Source organism: Lepisma saccharinum, chromosome 13, assembly GCF_977018435.1.
Source record: "Lepisma saccharinum chromosome 13, izLepSacc3.1, whole genome shotgun sequence".
Taxonomy (NCBI): Eukaryota; Metazoa; Arthropoda; class Insecta; order Zygentoma; family Lepismatidae; genus Lepisma; species Lepisma saccharinum.
The window spans coordinates 51,034,324-51,059,240 of NC_139241.1; the positions used below are offsets into that span (position 1 = coordinate 51,034,324).

General features: G+C 40.8%; 1 protein-coding gene across 1 annotated transcript in view; it reads right to left on the bottom strand.

Moving 5' to 3' along the window:
* ovo (transcriptional regulator ovo) overlaps positions 1-21,841 on the bottom strand; it is a 56,976-nt gene extending 35,135 nt beyond the window's left edge. Inside the window, exon 1 of the mRNA XM_083134168.1 lies at positions 21,252-21,841. Coding sequence (XP_082990294.1) covers positions 21,252-21,420 — 169 coding nt within the window. The 5' untranslated portion in view covers positions 21,421-21,841. The remainder of the gene's footprint in view (positions 1-21,251) is intronic.
* Positions 21,842-24,917: the final 3,076 nt, after the last annotated feature.

Below are 24,917 nucleotides of genomic sequence, written 5' to 3' on the forward strand. Positions count from 1 at the left end.
TTTGTGCCCCTTTTGGGTAATTTGCGAAGATGGGGATGAGCACTGGCGGCGATTAGGAAGGGGCGACGTGGGGCAGTTGCCCCCTCATTTCTTGCCACTCTTGCTCCCACACTATGCTATACCTTATCTACCAAGAGAAAGTAAACTGTCTTTGACCCCCCCCCACCCAGTTTTGGCACCTTGCCCCCCTCATGTTTCGGAACCCAATCACCGCCACTGAGATGAGTGATGATATGATGAAATTGATGAATGGACAATCATAAACATCCATGCCCAGGTCGGGATTCGAACCCGAGACCATTCAAAATTCAATGAAATGTAAAGAGAATTATGATAAAATAAATGTTTTGGGTATGGTTTTAAAAAGTGCTACTTCCATACATAAAATTGTAGTTTGATACTGAATACACCAAATGTTGTCATTAAATATAACGAACGTTTATTACCAGTGCCGCGTCAGAAATGAAAAAACAATAATTTAGAAACTTTTATTTTTCTTCCCACAATTCTTAGTTCTACGTGTTCTATTTATTGCTCTTATGCAATAATACGAAATATATAAATTGATTCTTCATTATTTGTAATAATGTTAGTATTGTGATTACATAGGGCACTGAGATTAAGAAACAAAAAATCTCTTTTTTTGCTCAGGTCCCTCGTATATTGCATGCCCGAGGTCCCACGCCCATTTAGGGTCGGGTGGCCAATCCCTGTAGATGGGTGTGACGTCAACTCTGGAAAATTCGTATATACATATACCCGGAACTGATATTACGAGAGAACCTCTTCATTAGGATTCGATAAATTTTAGAGTTTTTTTTCCTGTTACAGTGTTGGTTCATGTGCAAAACAATAATTGTTTCTAATTTTTGGAAGTTTCAACATATATTTTTTGCGTAAATTGGTTCTGAACCGTAAAGAACCTTTTTATCTGTAAAGTATTTAAATTCGGTCCAGGAACCTTTTTACAAGATCAATTTAAATTCGGTCCAGGGAGATTTTCTTCCATGAAACAATACGAAACTTGTACCGAATTTAAATTACCCGAGAAAAAAGGTTCCATAGCAGTGGAACCCAATAGAGCCCATTAGAATATTTGGGTTCCTTGACATTTAACAACCCTGCCTGTATGTGTTCAAATAATTTCACCATTGAAATTTCTTGAAGTTGATGGTAATTTATGATTCTCGCCCACGTGTCGTTGCTAATTCTTTTCGATACATCTAAAATTCTCTACAGGACCGTACGTCCTTATGGGACATGGAATTACCTGACATGTACGATCAGAACAGTATGGTGTATTTCAGCTCGTGCCCATATTGTTATAACTCTGCATTGATTTAAGTTCAAGGAACTTCAGAACTCCTCACGATGTATACAGCCATGGGAGCTATTTTCTGAAGAATTCAAAAGCAATATCAGTGTTACACATTATTTTTCTTGAAAGCAGGTAACAGTTTTGCTGGACCTTGGATTGTTACGACAATGAACAATTGCACAATCTTGTTTTCATTATTATGCCATGAATAGTAATGGCAACACCTCTACCCCCCAAGTGGCGACGTCATTGTTATCAACTGACTGCAACAACTGCTCATCCAGATTTGCCCGGAATTCCAAGCAAATGGAAATTGTACCCTTTGACCTGTACATTTGCGAACGTGCTACGATGGAGCAAACACTGCCCAATTAGAGGAATGAGTGTTTCGTTTGCCTCCAGGCATAGCGATATGCTTCCGCCCTGGAAAACTGTTCTCGGAAGGAATGAAGCACGCTGTGGCGCCCCTGTCCTTCTTGGAATCTTCCTTCTGCTGACGTAAATTGCACTCGTTTTCGCGTCGCCAATCAAGATCAAGAATGCTTTATGTAATCCATAGAGATAATAGCTTGCACCCCCCTTCCCCTAACTTTCTGTGGTGAAGGGCGCACAGTTCCTAAAAGATATACCGACACTTCTGGGATAGTTACAACACAGAATTTAGATATTTGTTAGTTCCTTCGTCCATTGTTGCCACAATCAAAGATAAAAATTTCCCCTTAGCAGGTGCAAAATTTCAATTTTTCATCAATTTTTCCCTCCCTATTACAAATCCAAGAACAGATTAACACTTCCGTATGTGCAAAATTCCCTTTTTGCATCCAATTTTCCCTTCCTATTATAAAAATGTAAATGCACTTTCAAAAAAATGCCGGTTTCGGTGGCGGAATGGTTAGCACAGCGCTCTACGACGTCAGGTGTCCTGCGTTCGGATCTCGATCTAGGCATGGGTGGGGTGGTCTTTGTCTTTGAGTGGCCCTTCATCAATTTCTCACATCATTACTCATCCTTCTATCAATTAAGTACAAACTTGAACTTGGTTATTTCTATGATTAGCAATCTCATAGAAAGCATCAACTCTCAGAAATATTAGGATGGATTGATTGAATGGAAGGGTCAGAAAATGAAGATCATTGGTTTCATATTGTATATTTAGCGAAAAAATATACCAGAAACAAACATTTTTATGAGCACAATTATCCATTCAGTTTATACTAGTGTTACTACAATAATTTAAAAAATTAAACGATGTGAAGATATTGAGTGTGCACAGGCCAAAGTAAATTTTTATTTTTTTTGGCGAAAGAAATTTACATGACGCAAGACTTTGAATACATTGAATATAATATGCGAATCGGATATCTTCAAAATTCCAAATTGTGATGTTTTTCATAAAATTTCATTTTCATTTTCTTGAAAAATTTACTTGAATTTTCCTGCACTGAGGGAAATTTCCCTTCATGTGGGAACATTGACTTTGGCATACATAGAACCCCAAAATGTGTCAATTGAGAAGACGAAAAAGGCTCGTTTCAAATAAACCAAAATTGCATGTTTAACTGTGTTAAGTGATGCACCAAAAAGTGTATTTCTGGTTCTGTGAAAGAAAAGCCATGTCATGTTGGTACGATTCCGTTGCGAAACGAGTGTTTACCACCAAATATTTCGTTTGAACACTTTACCAAAGGTACGAGTTCGTGGCTCTCAATCCCCCCCCCCCCACCCAACTCACTCGGGTTCAATAACTTTGCATTTGTACCTATCAAATAACAGTTGGGCTGAAAAGTTCGTAGGCTGACTCATAGATGGCGTTACTAGAATTAAATCCATGTGATTTTTACTTACTACTAACCTTCAAAAGATACGTGTATAAATTTCACAGCTGCCGGATAATTAGTTCGTGAGATATAGCATTGTGATTGAAGCAGCTTTTGTTATTGTGAAAAAATGGATAAAAAGGAATTTCGTGTGTTAATAAAGCATTGCTTTTTGGCCAAAAAAAATACTGTTGAAGCCAAGGCTTGGCTTGATAAACATTATTCGGACTCTGCACCAGGAAAATCAACCGTTGAGAAGTGGTTTACTAAATTTAAACGAGGCGAAATGAGCATCAAAGACGATGCACGCAGTGGACGCCCCAAAGAGGCTGTTACCGACGAAAACATCAAAAAAGTCCACAAAATAATTTTAAATGATCGTAAAGTGAAGTTGATCGAGATAGCTGAGACTTTATAAATATCAAAGGAACGTATTGGACATATTGTGCATGAATATTTGAACATGCGAAAGCTGTGTGCAAAATGGGTGCCGCGCGTGCTCACAATCGATCAAAAGCAACAACGTTTTGATGATTCGGAGCAATGTTTAGCGATATTCAACCGTAATAAAATTGCTTCCCCATCCACCATATTCTCCAGATCTGGCCCCCAGTGACTTTTTCCTGTTTGCAGCCTTAAAAGAATGCTCGCTGGAAAGAAATTTGGCACTGATGAAGAGGTAATCGCCGAAACTGAGGCCTATTTTGAGGCTAAAGAGAAATCGTACTATAAAAATGGCATCGAAAAATTGTATGACCGCTATAATCGTTGTATCGCCCTCGAAGGCAACTATATTGAATAATAAAATCAAATTTTGTCAAAAAAATATTTTTTACTATGCTAGCCTACGAACTTTTCAGCCCAAGTTTTATGAAACCGAAATGGTCATCTTTCTGCCTGGAATTTCTACTCCACCATAGAGGATATGAAATTGAAAATTCGTATTTGTTTTCCAAAAATGCTGATCCAGGATTGTGGATTTTGACGTCCTATGTAACGTTACATTATTCCATTTGGATAAATGAAACAGTGAAAGCTTCAGTTCTGTCAAAAGGACGTTTAATAAACACACCGAGAAACGAAAAGGATTATATAAGCGCGTACCGACGCTGTGCAGAAGTGAGATGGATTCACAGACTATTACAGTTACGAAAAATGTTAGCGCACAGACTACTAACAAGCTTTATTCATAAATTCTTTCATCTCTATACTAACTCTATTTGTTGTCGTTGCTACCAACAGTATCAAGATCTGGCAACTCTGAATTCAAATCCATTCGATTCAGATTTCTTTTAGCCAATTTCTTATCAAGTGTTCCAACCAAGGAACAGGTTCGCCACCATCTCGAGACACACGAAACAATTATTACCAACACCCTGATAATCATTACAGAAACGACTGTATTTACGCACCAGAACCATTACCAAGTCCTTATTATTCAAATGAGTAGTACCATGCCCCTTCTCCCCATCCCCCCCCCCTCATTCAAAAGCGCGAAGTCGAAGAACCATAATGGGGGAAATCCCCTTGGGAAAAAATTAAGACGGTGCTTACTTACATAATGCCACTTCCACGCACTCTGCAATTCCTTTTCCGTTCGAGAAATCGGCATAATTGCTCCTAATTAGAGTCTGAATACACACAGAATGAGATTTTTATTACGTGCCCCTGGGGTACGGGTAGCTTTTCGCGATCTGAACGGAAAAGGCAAGACTTGCTTCTCAATGTTGCCAACTTGGCACTCTTGCACATTAATCTAGCTCCAGAAAAAGAAAAAAGAAATTCTCCGAGGAGCTTTTTTCAGTTACAGAAACGAAAAATCTAGCACTCTTATATAAAAGACCAGGGTTCTAAACTGTACTTCGACACTTAGGCGCCATTTGGCGACTAGTATATAACATTCATGCGCCAAAGTAAGAATGAGGTCGCCAAAATGTGATTAAAATCTTTGCAAATTGGCCGTGCGATCCCATTCATCTCAATGAGAACTTCTGTTGTTTGTTGGCTGTTTTAATAGTTATAAACAGAAATACAAATGAATGTTCCAATTTATTGAAATTTCCGAAATCTATGCATATTCTTGCATTAAAAGCTCGAAATAAATGTTTAAAATAATACCCAGAAACCTTTCCAGTATAAGAATGTGTAGGCGCCAAAACTGGCGACCTAGGGGCTAATTTCGAACACCGGTAAAGACAGTCTTTATAAGTTGCCAATAGATTGCCACAGATCTCAAATTTCTGCTTATAGAAGCCAATGTAGGAAGCGAGCACAAGTTCTAGGTCTATTACCCGTAGCACTCAACCTCTCGCCTACTTGAATCCTACATTACGGATCAAATTTCCTATTCCCAAGATTACCCATTCAGTACAATGCTCTTCTCAGTTTGGTAAAGCTACTTCCTGCACGTTGAAATATGCCGTGAAAGCATAAGAGGCATTTGTGGAGGTTATGCGATCAGCACAACGCTCCGTTCGCCTTCACCCCGCCAGGGTTGCCTCCAAGTACCCATTCATTAGAGGCTGGGTGAACGTCAGAGCCTCTCCATGCAAGGACTTTGCTGGAAAAAATCCAACCCGCGTCTTTCATGGCAGTCAGACGCTCTACGGACTAGACTACAGAGTTACATATATATTTCTGCACGTGAAGCATGTTTTAGAAGGGTATTGCGAGAAAGGAAACACTTAAAGATAAATGTGTTCCCTTATGTTAATGATTTATTCATGAAATGTTACCACATGTCATTGCAAAAATGCCCAGTAATGTATTTGGAATATTGTTTGAACAAGTGACTAAATATCATTGTAACAGCTGTTTACATTAACAACGCCCTCTGTCGATATGTGTAATATTTACAAGATTTACGGTGATTTACAAGAAAGGAAATGCACTTAGAAATAGCTATTAGACGTGTTATAAACTCCACAATAGATGAAAATGGACCTATACGCACTAAAAGAGGGGAAATGATTTAGAAAGTGCTACAAGAGGTGTAAATAGACTTTAAAAGCTGTGTAAGGAAGTGAAATTAACTTAGAAAGCGCTGGAAGGGGGTAAATGGGCTTAGAAAGCACTAGAAGAGGGGTAAATCGGCTTAGAAAGCGCGAAAAGAGGGTAAATGGACACCCCTTTAAAACACCCACTGCCCAGATCGAGATCTGCTATCTCGGTGGCCAGGGACTTTCGCACCCTACAAAAGCAGAAAAGGATGCTCAAAATCAGAAAAAAACCGCTAGTATTTCGAAAATAACACAGGGTCATGGAGTGATTTTTTTTAGCTCTTTTATGCTTATCTGACGTGGCACCACTGCGAGTTTCCTTTCATAGTTCGCTACTACGCCAAGAGTCACGCATGGGAGTCGCCCCCCTTTCTTTTTCAGTTAAAAATATTAATGATTCATGACATGTATCTCTTGTGTCCGTTTGCAACGCAGTCATTTTCATTGAAAAGCAACGAGATAATTACAAACTGACCGCTTAGGAACACGCATGGTGTATTACCTTATCGCGATGCAAGAATTATTCGTAAGAGCTTGTTACCCCCATTGTGTGACGCGTTTTCAAACGCCCTGAAAAATATCTATGATGTTCAGGCACAAGCAATAGCGTTGAAAAATTTAAAAACGCATTTAAAAGACGCTAAAAATGGAAAAGTACTTAGAAATGATAAAATATGAAATTGCAGTTATACAATCCACAAGGGAGGGGAATGAACTTAGGAAGTGTTAGAAGAGGGGAATTGACTTGGAGAGTGCTACAAAATGGGTAAATGGACTTAGAAAGTGTTGGAAGAGGGCTAACTGAACTTAGAATTCACTAGAAGAGAAGTATATGGACTTAGCAAGTTCTAGAAGAGGAGTACATGGACTCAGCATGCTCTAGGAGAGGAGTATATGGACTTAGTAAGCTCTAGAAAAGTACTTGGATTTAGTAAGCTCGAGTATATGGAGGTAGTAAGCCCTAGAAGGAGTATATGGAGGTAGTAAGCTCTAGAAGAGGAGTATATGGACTTAGTAAGCTCTAGAAGAGAACTATATGGACTCGGTAAGCTCTAGAGGAGGAGTATATGGACTCAGTAAGCACTAGAAGAGAAGTATATGGACTTAGTAAGCTCTAGAAGAGGAGTATATGGACTTAGAAAGCGCTAGAAGAAGAGAAATGGAGTTAGAAAGCTCGGGAAGATGGGAAAATGTACTTTAGAAAGTGCAAGAAGAGAAGGACTAAGAGAACGCGAAATAGATGTAAATTGACTTAGTAAGCGCTAGAAGAGGGGTAAATGGCCTTAGGAAATATTCGAATAGGGTGAAATTGACTTAGGTAACATTAGAAGAATGATAAATTGGCTTGTAAAGAGCCAGAAGCAGGTAAATTGACTTGTAAAGTGCTAGAAGAGGATACATTGACTTGTAAAGCGCTAGAAGAGAGGTAAATTGACTTGTAAAGCGCTAGAAGAGGATACATTGACTTGTAAAGCGCTAGAAGAGAGGTAAATTGACTTGTAAAGCGCTAGAAGAGAGGTAAATTGACTTGTAAAGCGCTAGAAGAGAGGTAAATGGTTCTCCGGTTCGCATCCGACATGCAGGCACGAATCCCTTTCGCACTGAAGAGTTTTGGCAAGCGGTTCTGTGGAAGCAAGAGTGAAAAGCCATGAAGATACTCCGACGTGGCAACGTCGTGATGGTCATCTACGGCTGGGTAGCTGTGAGGTAGGGGAGCGGAAAAGAAGACAAGCCACCTGTGACGAAACGTTGTGGTCCTGGCCGTGACCTTGTATAACTTTATCACGTCATTTCTAGTGGCGAGGGGGAGGGGGGGAGAGGGCTCTTTCCATGAGAATGCTGAACGTATTTTATTTTCCTTATTTGTAACGCAAGGCTTCTCGTGTGAATTCCGTTTTGGCAGGAAATTCTTCAAGAGAAGCTGCCGCAAATTTCTATTAGCTGTGCCTTGGGAACCTGCATCTTTCTGCAAGGTTTCTCATCCCTCGCAGACCATGACGTAACCCACTCTAGTTTCTGCAGCGTGTCAACTATTTTCCTATTACTAAAAGTAACTTTTTTTTATCTTTCAGCTGTGGCGTGCGAGAAAAAGGAGAAGGGGCGCTTAGAGACCCACACATTTTTTACCACTAAAATGGAAGAAGCCATTTTGTATTTCAATCATAGCTTCGTTTCTTGTTTATATAGGTGCAGTTACATAATAAATATAAAAATTGCCATCATTAATGAAAAACATGAACCAATTATTGTTACTTGTACGAGTGTCATAATTTTTTTATCCTTTACTGAAACTTAAAAACATTCATTATGCAATGTTTTTTCTTGTTTATATAGGTTCAGTTATGTAGTAATTATAATAATTACAGCATGACCATCAATAATAAAAAAAAACAAGAACCAATTATTCATAGTCACCTGCATGAGCGTCAAGGCGGTGGCTGATAGGACCATTCTGTTACGTACGTTGCCTTTATAATTTTATGAACAAAAGTTAAAAAGAAACATTGAGAACACCCTATGTAATTTGTTTTCAATTTTCATAAAAATGTTAACAGTTGAAAGAAGAAATAAGTGGTGGGCCTGACAACCACCCTCCTCCCTTCAGCTATGGTTAATAAACATTAAACACTTTATTTGATGTGTCCCCCATAAATTCTTCCTTATTTTCATCAAACGCATTAAATATGGTACACCTAGCAGCAAAAGTAACATTGAACTAGCTAAAGTAAATGCATTAGTAAAAAAAATATATTGATTTCCACTTCCCCTCGCCTAATCGCAGCCTGGTCCGAAGCTGTGAAGTATTTTTACGTATATTTTAGAAAAACGAGGACCCCCGCAAAGAAATTTTCCCCCCTATGGGTGCCCCTGGTTTTCTTAATGTTTGTCGTTTCAAAAAACTGATTGTACACAGACTACACTATATAGTCAAAAGTTACCGGACACCCAGTACTGTTCATTCCAAAGACACCAGCCAGGCAATAAGATACCGGACGTCTCTTCGCTATTATTACAGCATTTAATCTTCTGGCCACTAAGTTCTGGTATATTGGATTTTTTTCCCATTCGTCCTGTTGCCTCGTGAATAGTTCAAGGGTGGTTTTCGGTCGTGTGGGTCTGGCAAGCTCCAGTTCACCCCAAAGACAATCTATGAGGTTCAAGTCGGGCTTTGAGCGGTCCAGCTAAGCACATCCACCTGATTGTCCTGAAACCACGATGCAATGGACCCTGCTTTATGGGCAGGGATAGTGCTGATAGAGAAAAGGGCCCATTCCAAACTGTTGCCACAGTGTGGGCAGCATGCTATTGTCTAATATGTCTTCATAAACACCACTGTTCATGTTACCAAAGTAATGGGTCGAGCCCAAACGAGTAAAAACAGCCTCAGATCATGACACTACCGCCACGTTGACTTGAGTGTCTTTGGCTACATAGTGTATAATCCTTGTATTTCTACTCTTGGAGCTCTCGAAGTTAGCAAAATGGTTAGCACTGTTGCACGTTTGTTACAACTAGGAAGTAACAGAATTCACGAACAAATGCAGATATTAGCTAACAAAGAAGGCACAAGGAACATTACAAATCCTTCACTTGAACTAAGACAAGATTTCGAGAAGAAGAGGTTTCACGGAAATTAATCTGTAGCAACCTTCCCACGAATAAGAACTTGAGGATTTTTATTGTATTACTTTGCACAAGGAAGTTTTTTTCCTAAAGACAGTAAAAATACTGTGTTTACCTACACACTACGCACGGCATACTGGTTACGTAAGAGAACAGTTATCATGAATTGCTATAATATACTAATTACTCCCCCTTCCTTACCGTTCTCCGATACGAGGTAAATTCTCATTCTCACCTTGTAGCGTTTCCGTCTGAGAATTTGCAGTCACCTTGATCCTTAGAAGTTTCACCGTGATAATAGAGCAAGTGCAAGGATAAGCGAAATGTTCCATTGCAATATGACGCAAGTGCCCGGAAGGTGTATGTGGGAAGTTGATTGTGTTTGTTTTCGGTTTTGGATAATCGTGAAGGTGAGGATGAGTGGTGATTTGATGAAATTGGTGAAGGGGCACTTGCAAAGAACAACAGTGTCAGCCGACCTCCCTAGCGGAGTGGTTAGCACATCGCGCTACGGCGCCAAAAGTAGCAGAAAAGTGAAGCAAAATAATCAACCAACCAATTTAGGAACTCTCTTGTCAAAATTTATTTGAAGTGAATGTTTGTGCTCTGATAGACTAATCGGGATTGGGCCTACAGTTTAAAGTGGGACTCGAACCACTGTGGAACCTCCCTTCACGGGAGTTGAAACCTGGGACCCCTTGATTATAAAGCGAGAATCCTTTTGCCAGAATTGCATGCAGATTTGGCTTGCGAACAACACATATGAAATCAATACTAATGGTTTTGAGAGTCAATGGAAATAGTAATAATTCTTCTTCTCCTTCTACTACTAATAAGAAGAGTAATGTTTTATTGATAGCGAATTCAATTTCTCTGAGATGAAGGGAAAATTAATATCAAAGAGGGGAATTTCGTTCCTAGCAAAGGGAATTTATGTTCACTGGTTGTGGTTCTACGCTGAAGCAATTACCGAAACGTTAGCACAACAATTAATCATGGGGGAGAGGGGTTGGGGGCACTTGTACCACGATACAAGCAAGTTTGGCTTCAGACCATGTTGAAAAATAGTGCAAAGTATTTTAATTTTAAGTTGTATACAATGAAAATCATTTAATACACTGATGTTTACTTAACTGAAGGAAAGTTACTTTCCGGACAGACCTCGTAATATGGTTCGTAAGGTAGGACCCATCACTGGCGCAATAACGCGCAAAGGATTCGTTGCCCATTCCCAAAAAGGACGGGCAGTAAAACAGCAGTGGCCCCATTCATAAAAATGGGGGCAAAAAATGCCCCTATCTAAGCTTTCAACACATTTACTGTAAATTTACAAGTAGATCCAATTGCTATGGAACCTTTATTGGACAACCAGGCAGCCAATGGGCCGTTCGAGTTTTCCCACGATTTATGACCAATATACCAAAGGCTCTTTACCTTGGAACCTTCCAAAGAGAGCTTTTTTTCCTTCTTTGATGAATGGCGCTTGTCGTTCTTCATCCTCTTGTAGGCATCAATATATTACACGCCTTCCTGTCCTTGAATACACCACCCTCAAGTTGAGCAATGTCGAGGGGGAAGGACCACAAGGCCAGAAGGAGAAGAAAAAATAAGGGTCAATAGGGGGAGACAATAAAACTCGATGGTGGCAATTCGAGATGTTTTCAAGAGCTTCTTGATTACACCAAAAGGGCAGCAAACTTGGCCGTTACATTGTTAAAAGTTTTGGCTAGACAGGCCAAGGTCTTCTAGTTTTTTTTGTCTTCTTCCTCTCTTGTCCTTTACTGGTGCGGCAATTGGAGTGGCGCTGTTGAAGAACCCAAGATACAATCTCGATGGTATCATTGGAAAAGCCAATTCAGTGCGATAAATTTCACTTTTTAGGGTACCAAACCGTAGGCCTGATCAGGGCAGGAAGGTGCCATTCCATCAGTAGAACCAAACCTTCGTAAAGATGTGGAAAATCAACAGTATCGGCTCACTACAGCACTTTCTACTCAGAACTTTTCTTATGAATTCGTACAGTTATTGTTTACTTGTAAGAGTTTTGTTTAAGCGATGCATTAATATCATCATAATATTGATCATATGTTGTTACCTCCCCACGTCGTTTACAACAATTACTATGTATCAAAAACTATAAAAACCATCATCAACTTTCTTGGTTTACATAACTTGGTAACCAAAAATATAAAACAATTTTGTGCTGCCATCTATGTAGCAATATTGTTAGAGGGTATTTTCATTGTCAATCAAGAGCGAATTAATTAAGTTGTTGTTTAAGTCCACTTTATGCACAGAAAGGCTAATCGGGACTGGGCGTACCGTTTAAAGTAGGTTCCGAACCACTATGGTCCTCCATCAGGTATCGAACCCGGGACTCCTTGATTATATGGCATCGACACACTTACAGATTTTAATTGATACCGATGCTTGAAAATTGTAACAGTTAAGAGATGTTCAAAATATTAATTGATATTTGTTGATGAGTATTTCACTCCACTTACAATTTACCAAAGTTTCGCTTTAAAAATATTAAAAAATTGCATCATAGTGTTAACTGTTATGTAATCACAGAATACAGTTTTCCACATAGTGTTGGTACAAAATCAATGGAAACCTCAAATTTCGCAAAATGTACATGATAATTAGACTCCGCGAGTGTGTCATACGGCATTTTTGCAGACGGGAACGATCAAAAGACCGGAAAATATCGGTTGGTATCGGTATCCAACCGATTCATCCCGGTACCGATACATTGGCATCGGCTCTCTTTAGTCTAGGCAACAGCGAGAGTAAACTACATGAAAATCCACTTGAATGCTTCAGAAGGGAATTCATGACCCTTGTCAGAATTTAGAATATCTGCATTATTTAGACAGGATAGGGAATTTTCGAAAGAAACTTTCCTGGCCAAAGAGTCCAGCGCGACCTAATCGAATCCAAACTATCGAAAATGCGATCGTGTTTTGTTTATTAATCGTTCAGCTAGCTTCTTCTTGTTATTCTGTTTACTGGCCCACACCGCTTTTTCTGCAGTCTCTGGCCAAAGTTGCTACAGAAGATAGGCTGATCATTCGGTAACTATAATGACCGTTACCGAAAGAACGTCAGGCCTTGAACGAAGAAACGCCAGACAGAACGGTGATTATTAACTTCGAGAGACGATGTGAGGGAGGAGGGGGATTGCATTGTTGCGAAATGGCCAAAAGAAATTGATGAGCTCATGCTGGAGAACGCGGCGGCCATTTTCTGCCTCGGCGTCTTTTCCCGAGGCCATCGAAATCGTGACTTGCTCCAGGAGTACAGCTAACAGAACATGGACATTCCTCTACACCCGCTTCAACCGTCGAAATTACATGTTGGACGGACCTTTCATTTTTGTTTTGTGTTCAATGGGCTTTCTTTAAGGATCTTCCTCGTGGTTCAATTGATATGCCGTACAATGGATGACCAAACGCACTTCAGGCATCACGAAACAAAGCTTACCCAGATAGCACGTAAGCTTGTGGGAAGCTTACGATAGCTTGCTTATAGTTTGTCAAAAGTAAGTTTGTATGGCAAGCTGGATGCAAGTTCGATGTAATGGTACTCGGCAAGTGTTTGCCGAAAGCTTACAGCTAGTTATTACAAGCGTGATGCAGGCTTGCATAGGCAAGTTTGCTGCAACTTCGATTTATGGTAACTAGATAGATGAATTCAAGCTTGCAGCTAGCTCGCAGCTTGCCATGGAGAGCTTGCTGCAAGCTTCTCAATAGGCAAGGCAAGCTTGCTTCAGGGCTGCATAACATTTTTCGTGCTATCTGGGTACTTTTTTATGTAAGGAAAAGTGTTCATAAAATGCAGTTGGTTATCCACATAAACTTATGAACAGAATCTTACAAATTAGCTACTTCCTTGTGGTCACCTTGTTGAGAAAGGTGTCCCGAGTTCGATTCCCGGTTGCGAAATCCCACTTTAAACTGTAGGTCCAGTCCCAAGTAGCCTTTCTGTGGTCTCAAAACTAAACTCTAGCCAAGGGTCTCAGGTTTCGAATCCCGGGCTGCGAATGTGTAAGTGTCCACCTTCATCAAATTCATCACATAATCACTCATCCTCATTTTCGCGATTAGCCAGAAATAGCAGAAAAGCGAAGTTAAGCAAATAAAATCTTACACAGAAACTGCCTCCCTGATGGCGTAGTGGTAACGTCGTCGTCTTTTAGAGAAGAGGTTCCGTGTTCGACAACCGATGGAGGCACATAGTGGTTCGGAGCCGACTTTAAACTGTATAGGTCCAGTCTCGATTAGCCTTTCTGTGCATAAAGTGGACTCAAAATCAAACTGACTTTACACAGACACTAGCGTACGCATGATTTTTTTTCCGGAGGAGGCTGGAATTCTAAAGATAAAGGGGTGCTATGATACACAATAAATTATTTCAAAATGACAACCTTCGATTTAAAAATTGTTCGGATACAAAATTGGTAATCGGGGGGGGGCATTTTAAGTGGGATTTGCATTTACCACTTTGGTACCCCCCCCCCCCCCGAGTTCTGTACTGCTTTCATTAATCATATCTATGGGCTTAAACCAAACTTTGGCGTCTGTAGATTATAACATTCCCAACTCTAGGCTTTTTTTATTATTCCAGCACATAGTTCCCTGGAAATTTATTTACACACACACACACACACACACACACACACACACACACACACATATGGAAGAAGTTGTAAGCGCTTATTCAATTTCGCTCGTAGTTATTTCACCACCTCGTAAACGAATCCTTCATCTGAAAACCATTAGGAAGTGAATGTAGCACTGAAATCACGATTCGTGATCCCGACAACAAGAAAGTAAAAAGTGCCGATGCATCATTCCCCAAGCAGGATCACTTTTCGCAATGAAGCGATTATATCACGCCGCCGTCACAATTATTTTTGAGGTCAAGTGCAAGGCTGCTGTTTTGTTTTCACTCCCTCCACTTTCACCGTTGGATTTACCGCACTGGAAGCAGTTCTCACATAACAGGAGGGCAAGGTCAGTGGAGAAACACGAGAAAAACATCTCGATGCAGGCGGATTCCTGGAAAGCCACTGCTGTGATCTTTTCGCAATCTGTCCTCATTTGTTAACATGACAGCAAACTGGTGTAGCTTGGTATATGCCTTGGACACGCATGCTTCATCTTTAGTTTCCAAAATAACGCATTATTATTATTATTATTTACAGTTTTGAGCGTTTCATGATTGTGGTCAAACGTTACATGTTCTTCCCTTCACTCGTGGAATTAAGACGGAAAAGTTATAGCTGATAGCACGGGTAATCGAAGAAGAAAAATTTCAAGCTCCAGCGATGGACAGTATCGGAGATAGAACTGAAGGTAATTTGGTGTCGTTTTGTTTGTTGTTTAGTGTCGCTTTTTTACTCTTGCCTAATCGCGACGATGATTGATGATAAGATGAAGGTCCACTCACAAAGAACACTCATTCACTAGCCGGAACTTCTGTGGGGAATGCTTTTACGATGATGGTTTAATGTCATGCCGAAGTTCCGCTATGTAACCGATCCCTCATTTTATTTTGATGCCTTGTAAAGAAATGCGTCGGAATGCCTGGATAGATTAAGAAAAAGTTCACTTCCAAAAATGTTTTAAAAAACTGCTTGAAACAAAATACTTTCTCCTTTTCTAGGATAATCTCCTCGATGAAGGTGAATCCATGAAACACTCATGGCTAAATAGTATTCGAACCTATGGTCCCTACTACGAAACGCGCTACGTTAACAATTTGAATTAGTCGCAAATTCTTATCAAGCTATGTGCCGATCACCGTGGCAGAGTGGTTAGCACATCGCGCTACGACGCCAGGGGCCCTGGGTTCGAATCCCGGCCCGGGCATGGATATTTGTAAGTGTCCATTCATCAATTTCATCATATCATCACTCATCCCCATCTTCGCAAATTAGCCAAAAGTTGCACAAAATGCGAAGTAAAATAAAGCAGATCAATCAATCAATTATCAAGTTATGTGTATATTTGTAAAAACATGCACGTGTTTTGATACAATTTATTTCGAATTCATTTTGACGCCCAAAATATCAAACATTTTCTACAACCCATTAAAATCGCACAGGATCTATACGTCTACCTGTTGAAATCTCCAAATGTTGCAAGCGATACTTCTGATCCACTAGTTGAAATCTCCAAATGTTGCAAGCGATACTTCTGATCCACTAGTCGAAATCTCCAAATGTTGCAAGCGATACTTCTGATCCACTAGTCGAAATCTCCAAATATTGCAAGCGATACTTCTGATCCACTAGTCGATATCTCCAAATATTGCAAGTGATACTTCTGATCCACTAGTCGATATCTCCAAATATTGCAAGTGATACTTCTGATCTACTAGTCGATATCTCCAAATATTGCAAGCGATACTTCTGATCCACTAGTTGAAATCTCCAAATATTGCAAGCGATACTTCTGATCCACTAGTCGAAATCTCCAAATATTGCAAGCGATACTTCTGATCCACTAGTCGATATCTCCAAATATTGCAAGTGATACTTCTGATCCACTAGTCGATATCTCCAAATATTGCAAGCGATACTTCTGATCCACTAGTTGAAATCTCCAAATATTGCAAGCGATACTTCTGATACACTAGTTGAAATCTCCAAATATTCTAAAAGCTATGAAAAATTATGATTGATTGATTTGGTGTCAGTCCACTTTATGCACAGTAAGGCTAATCGGGAAGGGACCTACAGTTTAAAGTGGGATCTGAACCACTATGGGCCTCCACCGGGAATAGAATCCGGGGCCCTTGATTACAAGGCGACGACACTACCACTTCGCCATCGGGGAGGCAATGAAAAAATATGAATCTCTCACAAATTTGAGAGGATTTTATGAACTGTGAGGGAGCTTTCACACCGAAGCGAACAACACGTATCGCTTGAGGATTTCACCAATAGAACGCAGGCTTGTGCGAACTGTGATGCCGCTACGGTGTGAAAGGTTGATGTTGATTGATTCGTTTCTAAAAGGCGCGTGTCGCTTCGGTCCGAAATCTTCCTAAAGAACGGGAATGATATTAAGACTTCTATTGTAGCTTTTGCGTAAAAAAAAAGTTGTGACATCTGGAGAACCCTCGTACCAACCAACCAGCATAAATGAGGAAGGTACAATCAGCAGAAAATCTCTTTTAGTGTGGAATCATTAAAGTACACGCTAAGCCTGATACTGGTAAAATCAAAAGGAAATACATTGTTTTTTTCCTTCAATAGGTCCTAAGACGCAATTTTCACGACACGTGCGGATAGACTAGTCGCGTCAGCCAATAATCTGTAGATAAACCACAAGTGCAAATTGAAAACCTTATTGCACGATGAGTTGCACGTTCACACACGTGTCTGCTCGTTTAATCCACATGCGCGTGTGGAAAACCACACGTGCGTGTATATTGGAAGGGGGAAAATATATCCCATAAGACTTCCATTTTCTTAAAAAGTGACGCTTCTCTTTTGTTTCCTACTTTGTTTTATGCATGCTAATTGTGGCGTTTTCTCCCGGTACAGCTTGATGTTCTACGTGACCCTCTTGTTTTTCAACTATCAGTTTCCTTGTTGCAGGGAGGCCTTGGAATAGGTTGTTTGTGTGGGAGGGAGGCCCAAGGGTTACCTTGAGGAATAGCGATAAGGTTGGCTGAGTTAGTATGGCGGTAGCGTCTGCCCATACATCATAGGCCCTGAAAGCTTGAGAATGAAGACATGAAGGATAGGCGCACATTGGAAAAAGAGTATGGTACAGCTGTGCGTCTTACATTATGGAAACTGACAGAGCAAGGTCAGAAAACACACAGCATACAATGTGTAATGCACGTGGAATTTACTATAGGCTAGAAGGAATTGCCGTTTTCCAGCATCCAGGGGTCATGTTTGTATGGCTGACGCTTAGTAATCAATAGGTTCCACGTTCGATTCCCCGGTGGATTAGTCCACTTTAAACTGTAGCTCCAGTCCAGTGGACATACTTTGACAATTTGGACCACGATTCAGGCAATTGAAAGCTTTTTGCGTTGCTGTTCTTCTATTTCTGATCTACACTCATCGCAACGATGAGTGTGAATGATGAGGATTGTACGGAGATACGGTGGCGAGATAGTCGACCACTCCACACACTCAGCCGCAAATTAGTAACGCAATCACCTTACAGGCCCACATTGGTTTGCCATGCTACTGTACAAAATATATACACTTCTGTGAATGTTTCGTTACTCAATCTGCTAACTGTACAAAAACACTTTTAGCTTGAGAATTCAATTCTTAACATTTGTGTTGTACTTCTTTTCTTTTTTCTTTTTTTTTACTTTGCGCCGCCTTTCTGGATTAATCGCGACGGTGAACGATGATTAGTTGAAATTGCTTAAGGGACACACAAATAAATAACCGCGCCCGGACTAGTACTCGAACCTGAGACAATCGGTGGCGTCATCGTGAGTCTACACGCTCGCCCACAATCTCATGAGGAGTTGGAGCGCATTCTAGAGCTCAATCCAATTACTCTTCAAGGAGTAGGAGGGTTTCTGTTTTAAGTCTACTTTATGCACATATAGGCTAATCGGGACTGGACCTACAGTTGAAACTGAGATCCGAAGCATATGTACCTACACCGGGTAAGGTAATAATCACCTACAGCTTTACTCTCACATGAAAACCCCTAGATGTTGCTTGTATGATTAAACATGACTGTTAAGCTCAATCTTAATTCTTAAACCAGGTTTGTCTAAATTAACTAAACTTGGTACGATTTAGCGGAGTAAATGACCTGGATGGGTGTTTTCCCAGATGCAGTGTCAGAAAGTACATATTTACATGATGCCACGCTTTGTCGAGGGGTAGTTGTAACTATGATGGAATCTGATCGATATATGTCTGAAATCTTGCTTTGAAAGATTCGAAATTAATTCCTTGTTGAGTTGAAGCACTCCGGACTCGAGCTTACAAAGACTAAGCAGTACTCAACAAGATTCGGTTTTGTGACTTTGGATCTTCGACCAATTCCTGGTGTTACACGTTCAAATTCACCCTCGGTAAAGTTTGTAGGGGGAAAAGACAAGATTTAACTTGAATGTCAAGCCTACCAGTTATCAGTCTTTTGGGAATAATTTACTTGCTCTAATGACAATACCAAGAACCTCTTATCAATGGCAGGAAAATTATCAGCTTTAAACAAACGCCGAAACTTGTTTTGTAGCTGATAATGGTAGGTCAGTAGTTCTGGAGGGGAGTGAACCGCCCGTTATCCCCAGAATTGCAATTAATTCTTGTTGCCATGGAGAGAATGTTAAATGTTCTCTAAATACAAGTGGGGCTATGTGCGTTTCATGGTCATTACAAAGTATGGCGTGACATCTTTGGTGCAAGAGTTGAGAGAGTAGAATGTTTGGACTTCTTTCGGTTCATTTGCTTTGTACACTGTAACTAACATATTCTTGAGAACTTCAAAGTTAAGAATTTAAAGTTATGGTTGACAGCCGCGTTATGTCACTGTCTCTTGGGTCTTCGCGCTTCGTGAAGGAAACTGTGTCTTATGTCCTTAAAATATTACGTAAGCCATACATTTCCTCTTATTTGTCTAGGTCTTTACATTTGGAGGCTAAACAAAATGGGTGACCGTGAAGTTGTTTTTTTTTTTGTTTTTTTTTTATGTCTGGATTCGTAAGTGCCACTAAGAATATATATGGGCTCTTCGTTATGGCATTTTCGAGAGTTGATTTCGTCATCATTGCCCATCTGGTTTGGCCGGAAGAGCAAGTACTGGATGACCACAAGAGCCTTCCAAGAAGCTTACGAGTTCATATGCCTCCAGGCCGTTTCTGGTAGGCTCTGCGGAAATTTCTTGAAGGAAAAGGAAAACGACGGACTCGGGTCGACCGGCAGTAAGTTGAAAGAGTGACGGCAAAGACTCGCCGGGCGGATTTTCGTTGGAGGTCGAGGAGGAGTCGTTACACAGGCAGCTCGCCGGCGAGAATCGAACCCGTTGTTGCTTAGCGATCGAGCCGTCAAGAGACAGTTGATAACGGTTTTACATTCCCTGAAGGGTAAGCTGAGCCTGTCTCTTAAACCCACTAGAATTCATTCACGAGACCAAGAATGGACAAACGCCTTCATAGGAGGGTCTTGCCGGTGGTGTAGTGGTAACGCTGCCGCCTTGTTATACAGAGGATCCCGGTTCGACAACAGGTGTGGGCATATAGTGGTTCGGATCTGTGCATAATTGGTCTAAATACACACTTTTTTTTACCTTCATGGGAATTCGATCCATGAAACTATATATCGCATTGGGCTACCGTTTCTCCACCTACCCGATACCGAACTGGCTAACGGTGATGCCATGTAATCAAGGGGGTTCAGGTTAGATTCCCGATGGAAACGCCTGCTCAGTGGTTCGAATCCAACTTGAAACTGTGGTAGTGGTCTCGATTACCCTATCGAAGTTTTGATTCTGTTGATTGTTGTTGATTTGGCTTTTTCAACTTCGCCACTTTTAACCAATCGCGAAGATGAGGATGAGTGATGATATGAAATTGATGAAGGGACAGCCGCAATGAACACCGGGACCCCTAACGTCATAACGCGCTGTGCTAAAAACTCCGCCACGGAGACCGGCTATGATCGTCGTATGAAACTTATGGTAACTACCAAATATCGTGAAATTCGTCGTCTCATAAGATCATAGCACATTAGAACGCCAACACTTATTACGTAGAGAGGTTGATCAGCGGGCGACTTAGGGTACCTTGAGACGAATTCACATGGATTTGGTGAAGTTAGAGATGGGATCAGTTTTGCAAACTAGAAAGGTGCACCTTCATAACGGTTTCTTTACAACAGATGTGCAAGAGGTAGGACAAGATATTTCGCACCCCCGATAGTAAGGGTAAAAAGTGGTTACAAAAATTTGGGGGGGGGCAACTTTTCCGAAAATGTTGAAAAATAAGACAAGAATGGACAGGAAATACTTTGCCACTGAAATCTTACGGCTGTAGACTTCTTGACTCGTAAAACTAAAATCTGGCTAAAAACGCAAAATTATTATTATAACCCTTGCTCGAGTTGAGCGAACAGCGCGATATGCGCATTTTGGGAAAACCAAACAGCGCAGTTCGTCCCGTTAGTAACGGGGATATTGATGACGAGACAAGATGCTACTGCGTATATTGGGATGTCCAGCTTGGAAAGGAGCCTAAGCGCAGTACAGGTATCTTCTTTGGATTTTAGATCTTTTGCATTGGAACCATAGCCGATGGGACAAGTGCTGTTGTAACAGTACACCGCTTGAAAGTAAAAGTCAACATTGAAGCGACCAGCGGGTCGAATTTCAATGTCTTGATCCAGCATCACTTTTAGTCTCTAAAGAAAACAGCATGTTACATTTCGTGCAAGATGGTAAGATAAAAACACAAACATGAGGACTTTGCCAAAAAAAAAACAAGAAAACGGCAACTAACCTGTTGATTTGTTGACAATCAGAGACAGCGGTTGACAATCCGAGAGGGGTGATCCTGGAGGCGTAAGATTGTGCGATTCATTGTCGCCGCTTGTGTCCCGTTTCTGGGATTCCAGCAACTTCAGCTGTTGCTGGTGAAGTCTGTTCTTGATCAGGAATATCTTCGGCATCTTGCAGAAACCGTTATGTCACCCGGGTCTACAAGAAATCCGCACTTAAATCCAAGTGGGTGTCCACCGAATAGTGGTAAAAACTTTGTCACTTGTCTTGAACTATTGCTCCTAGTATGTCACACAAGAACTACGTCAGGCCAGGAGCCGAACATAGTCCTTCGGAGGTTTCTTTCTAAACATTCCACCACTTTTATTTTCCACGCGACAGTCCTCGAAAAAAATAAAAAATAAAAGCACAGCTCTGAAAAGAGCAATAGTATTCTTCTTGTTCAAACACACAAACACTGTCACACGTTTCCTTGGTGGCTGATTGTCATAACCGGAAGACAAAAATTCTAACGGAGTTACCGCTACAACGGACGTGCCTACCTCCAACACCGTACGCACTCTGTAGACAACTGAAAAGCTATCCACGGACTCCGCACCGCGTTACCAATGCCAAGATCACGGCTAGCCTCGGGCAGTGCCTCACGTGACTTGCCTACCTGTCAGGAACGGAGCGCGCATGCGCGTTGGTGGAAGTACAGTGGGTTCATTCCATTACAGACATTTCCTCAAGCCCCGAGCGGCCGCGGCAAGAGGGAAATTAAGATAGGTAGGAAAGAGAGCGGTGTGCAATGAAAGCAAACGCTGTTGGCAAATTGCCTCCGGAGGTACTGTCCATTGCTTGGACATTCCAGCAGGTGAATATGGCCTAATTCCATTTATGGAAGTTACCAAAGTTATTGAACGCTCTGCTTTGACAAAATAAACATTTGATAAAATTCAATATCATATGACTACATGCCGAGTGCGAAACCCAGGGGATTCCCCTGTCATCCTGAATTGTCCCGAACACCATAGATTTTCCTGTCAACGAACACAAGGAATTGGTTTCTTTAGACTATTAAAGTCGGCTTTATTCGCGATAAGCTAATCGGCGCTGGACCTAAAGTTTCATTTCATTTCATTTGATTTCTGTTCTTTACAGTCGCTTTTCTGCCACTTCTGGCTAATCGCGACGATGAGTAGAAATTAAAAAATAATAAATATTAATAACTTTTTTTAAAAAAAAATGTATCCAAAATTTCTATGAGTAGAGTGATATGATGAAATTGATCCGTGTCCAGGCCGGGTTTCGAGCCCAGGACCCCTGGCGTCGTAGCACACTGAGCTAACCACTCCTCCACGGATAATGGAAGGACCTAAAGCTTAAAATGGGATCTGAACCACTGTGACCCCACTGCAGATCAAACCCACGACCCCATTGTTTACAAAGCGACAGCGTTAGCCACACTACAACAACACCCATTAGTTTTGATGTCGACCAATGGAATAGCAGTAACGTACTTGTCTTGTAATGAAGGGATTCCGAGTTCGAATTCCCGGAGAAGGTATATTGCACAGTAGAGGGGAGCCACTTTAAACTGTAGAGTATGACCCTTCCCTCCTCCGACATTTATTAAACTGTAGGTCCAATCCCGATTAGCCCTTCTTACCATTAACTCTGATAAACTGTAAAGTGTGTATATGTGCAGTGCATATCTCTCTCTGCAACCTGCACACACACAGGGTGCCGTTTGAAGCGAGATGAGGGGGAATTCCCACTGGTAGTTAAATTTATGGGACTTTGGTGGTGGCATGTACAATTCAACTAATATACTAATCCTTCAATACAGTTACTGTACCATTAACATTTTTTTACGCACTGCCTATTTGTGTTTTATTTTACGTCGCTTTCTATTCTTCTTTGAGATAATCGCGACAATGAGGATGAATTATGAGGAGACTGATAGAGGAACAGTTTCCCAAACGCACACCAGTACTCTTGCCTGGGGACGTTGGTGGCAAGATTGTGAACCCAGTAGTCGCAGTGCTCGGCCACTGAGGCTCTGTTTCAGGTTCGTTGCAATGATGAGGATGCATGATGATTGGATGCAATTAATGAAGTGACAAACTGAAAGGCCACGACTAGCTCGCTATTGCATTTTCTATTAAAAATAATACCACCAATCCTCATTGGTAAGAAAACAAGATGTTGCTCAAGCCAAGCGAATAAGTTGTAGAGTTCTGAGTTTAGTGAGGAAACTGGTTAAGGGTGAAATTTAGATAACGGGATACTAAGGTAATTACAGAAGAAAGTAAGGTATTAATTGCGTTATTTCCAATCTACATTTCTCTCTCAGAAAAAACGGGAAGAAAGAAAAAAGAGGAAGAGAGAGAGAGAGCGATAGGAGAGTTGAGACAAGAAATCCAGGTGAAGAAAAGGTAGATATAGAGGGGAGGAAGAAGCAGCGAGGTATAGGAAGAAAGAGAACAAGAGTGGGAGAAAGTAAACATGGAAGAAATTAGAGGGATGTAGTGAGCAAATAGTGAAATGGAGAAGGAAACAGAAAGAGAGAAAGTGAGAAAGGAAACAGAAACAAAGAAAGAAAGGAAACCGAGAGAGAGAGAGTGATAGATAGAGAAACAGAGAAAAGAAACAAAGAGAGAGAGAACTGAGAAAAGAAACAGAGAGAGAGGAACTGAGAAAAGAAACAAAGAGAGATAAACTGAGAAAAGAAAGAGAGAGAAACTGAGAAAAGCAACAAAGAGAGAGTGGAACTGAGAAAAGAAACAATGAGAGAGAGAGAGACTGATAAATTAAAAAAAGAGAGAGACACTGAGAAATTAAACAAAGAGAGAGAGAGACTGAGAAATTAATCAAAGAGAGAGAAAATGAGAGAGGAAACAGAGATGAGAGAGAGAGAGGAAACAGAGAGAGAGAGAGAAACTGAGAAAGGAAACAAGGAGAAACTGAGAAAGGAAACAAAGAAAGAGAAATAGAGAAAGGAGAGAGAGAGAAGAGAGAAAGAGACGAAAGAGAGAGAGAACGCTTGAGAAGAAAGAAGCTCCGCTTCTGTGGTGATCTACTTGCAGAACGACCAAAATAGAAATGAGGACTTCCTGGGTGCTGAGATAGGGGAACTACATGAAACCAATGAGACATCTTTGCCAGTACGAGACAATTTGTTTTATCTCGGCAAATTGTGTCATGCAGTACGATGCAGTGGCTAAAGTGAAAATAAATCACTGCCGGTATGCCCGTTTTCACAGACCTGTATTTCATACAATCATTTATTTCTTGTGTGATATCTTTAAAAAATACGTCGATTCTCATTCTTTTTTTTTATCACCACAGGTTGCCCTCCTATTTTTATTTCTGCCAGGCATGAATTGTCAGAATTTTTTTCAGTACTTACGTTTTTAGCTCTGTGAAGTTCAACTTCAGTTGCATCGCGTTTGTCTAAACTTATTTTTAACTTGTGTGACATACACGCAAAATGAATATGTCGCATAAGTCAGCCCGTGACACCAACTGGGCGAAAACCAAACCTTTATACAGTACAATAACAACTTAAAGTGTTTGATCTTACACTTCAGTCCACGACCCATGGGCGTATTTTAAGGGGGGTTCAACGGGTCCAACCCCCCCCCCTTTGGTTCAGTAAAATTAACAGATTACCTGTTCTATC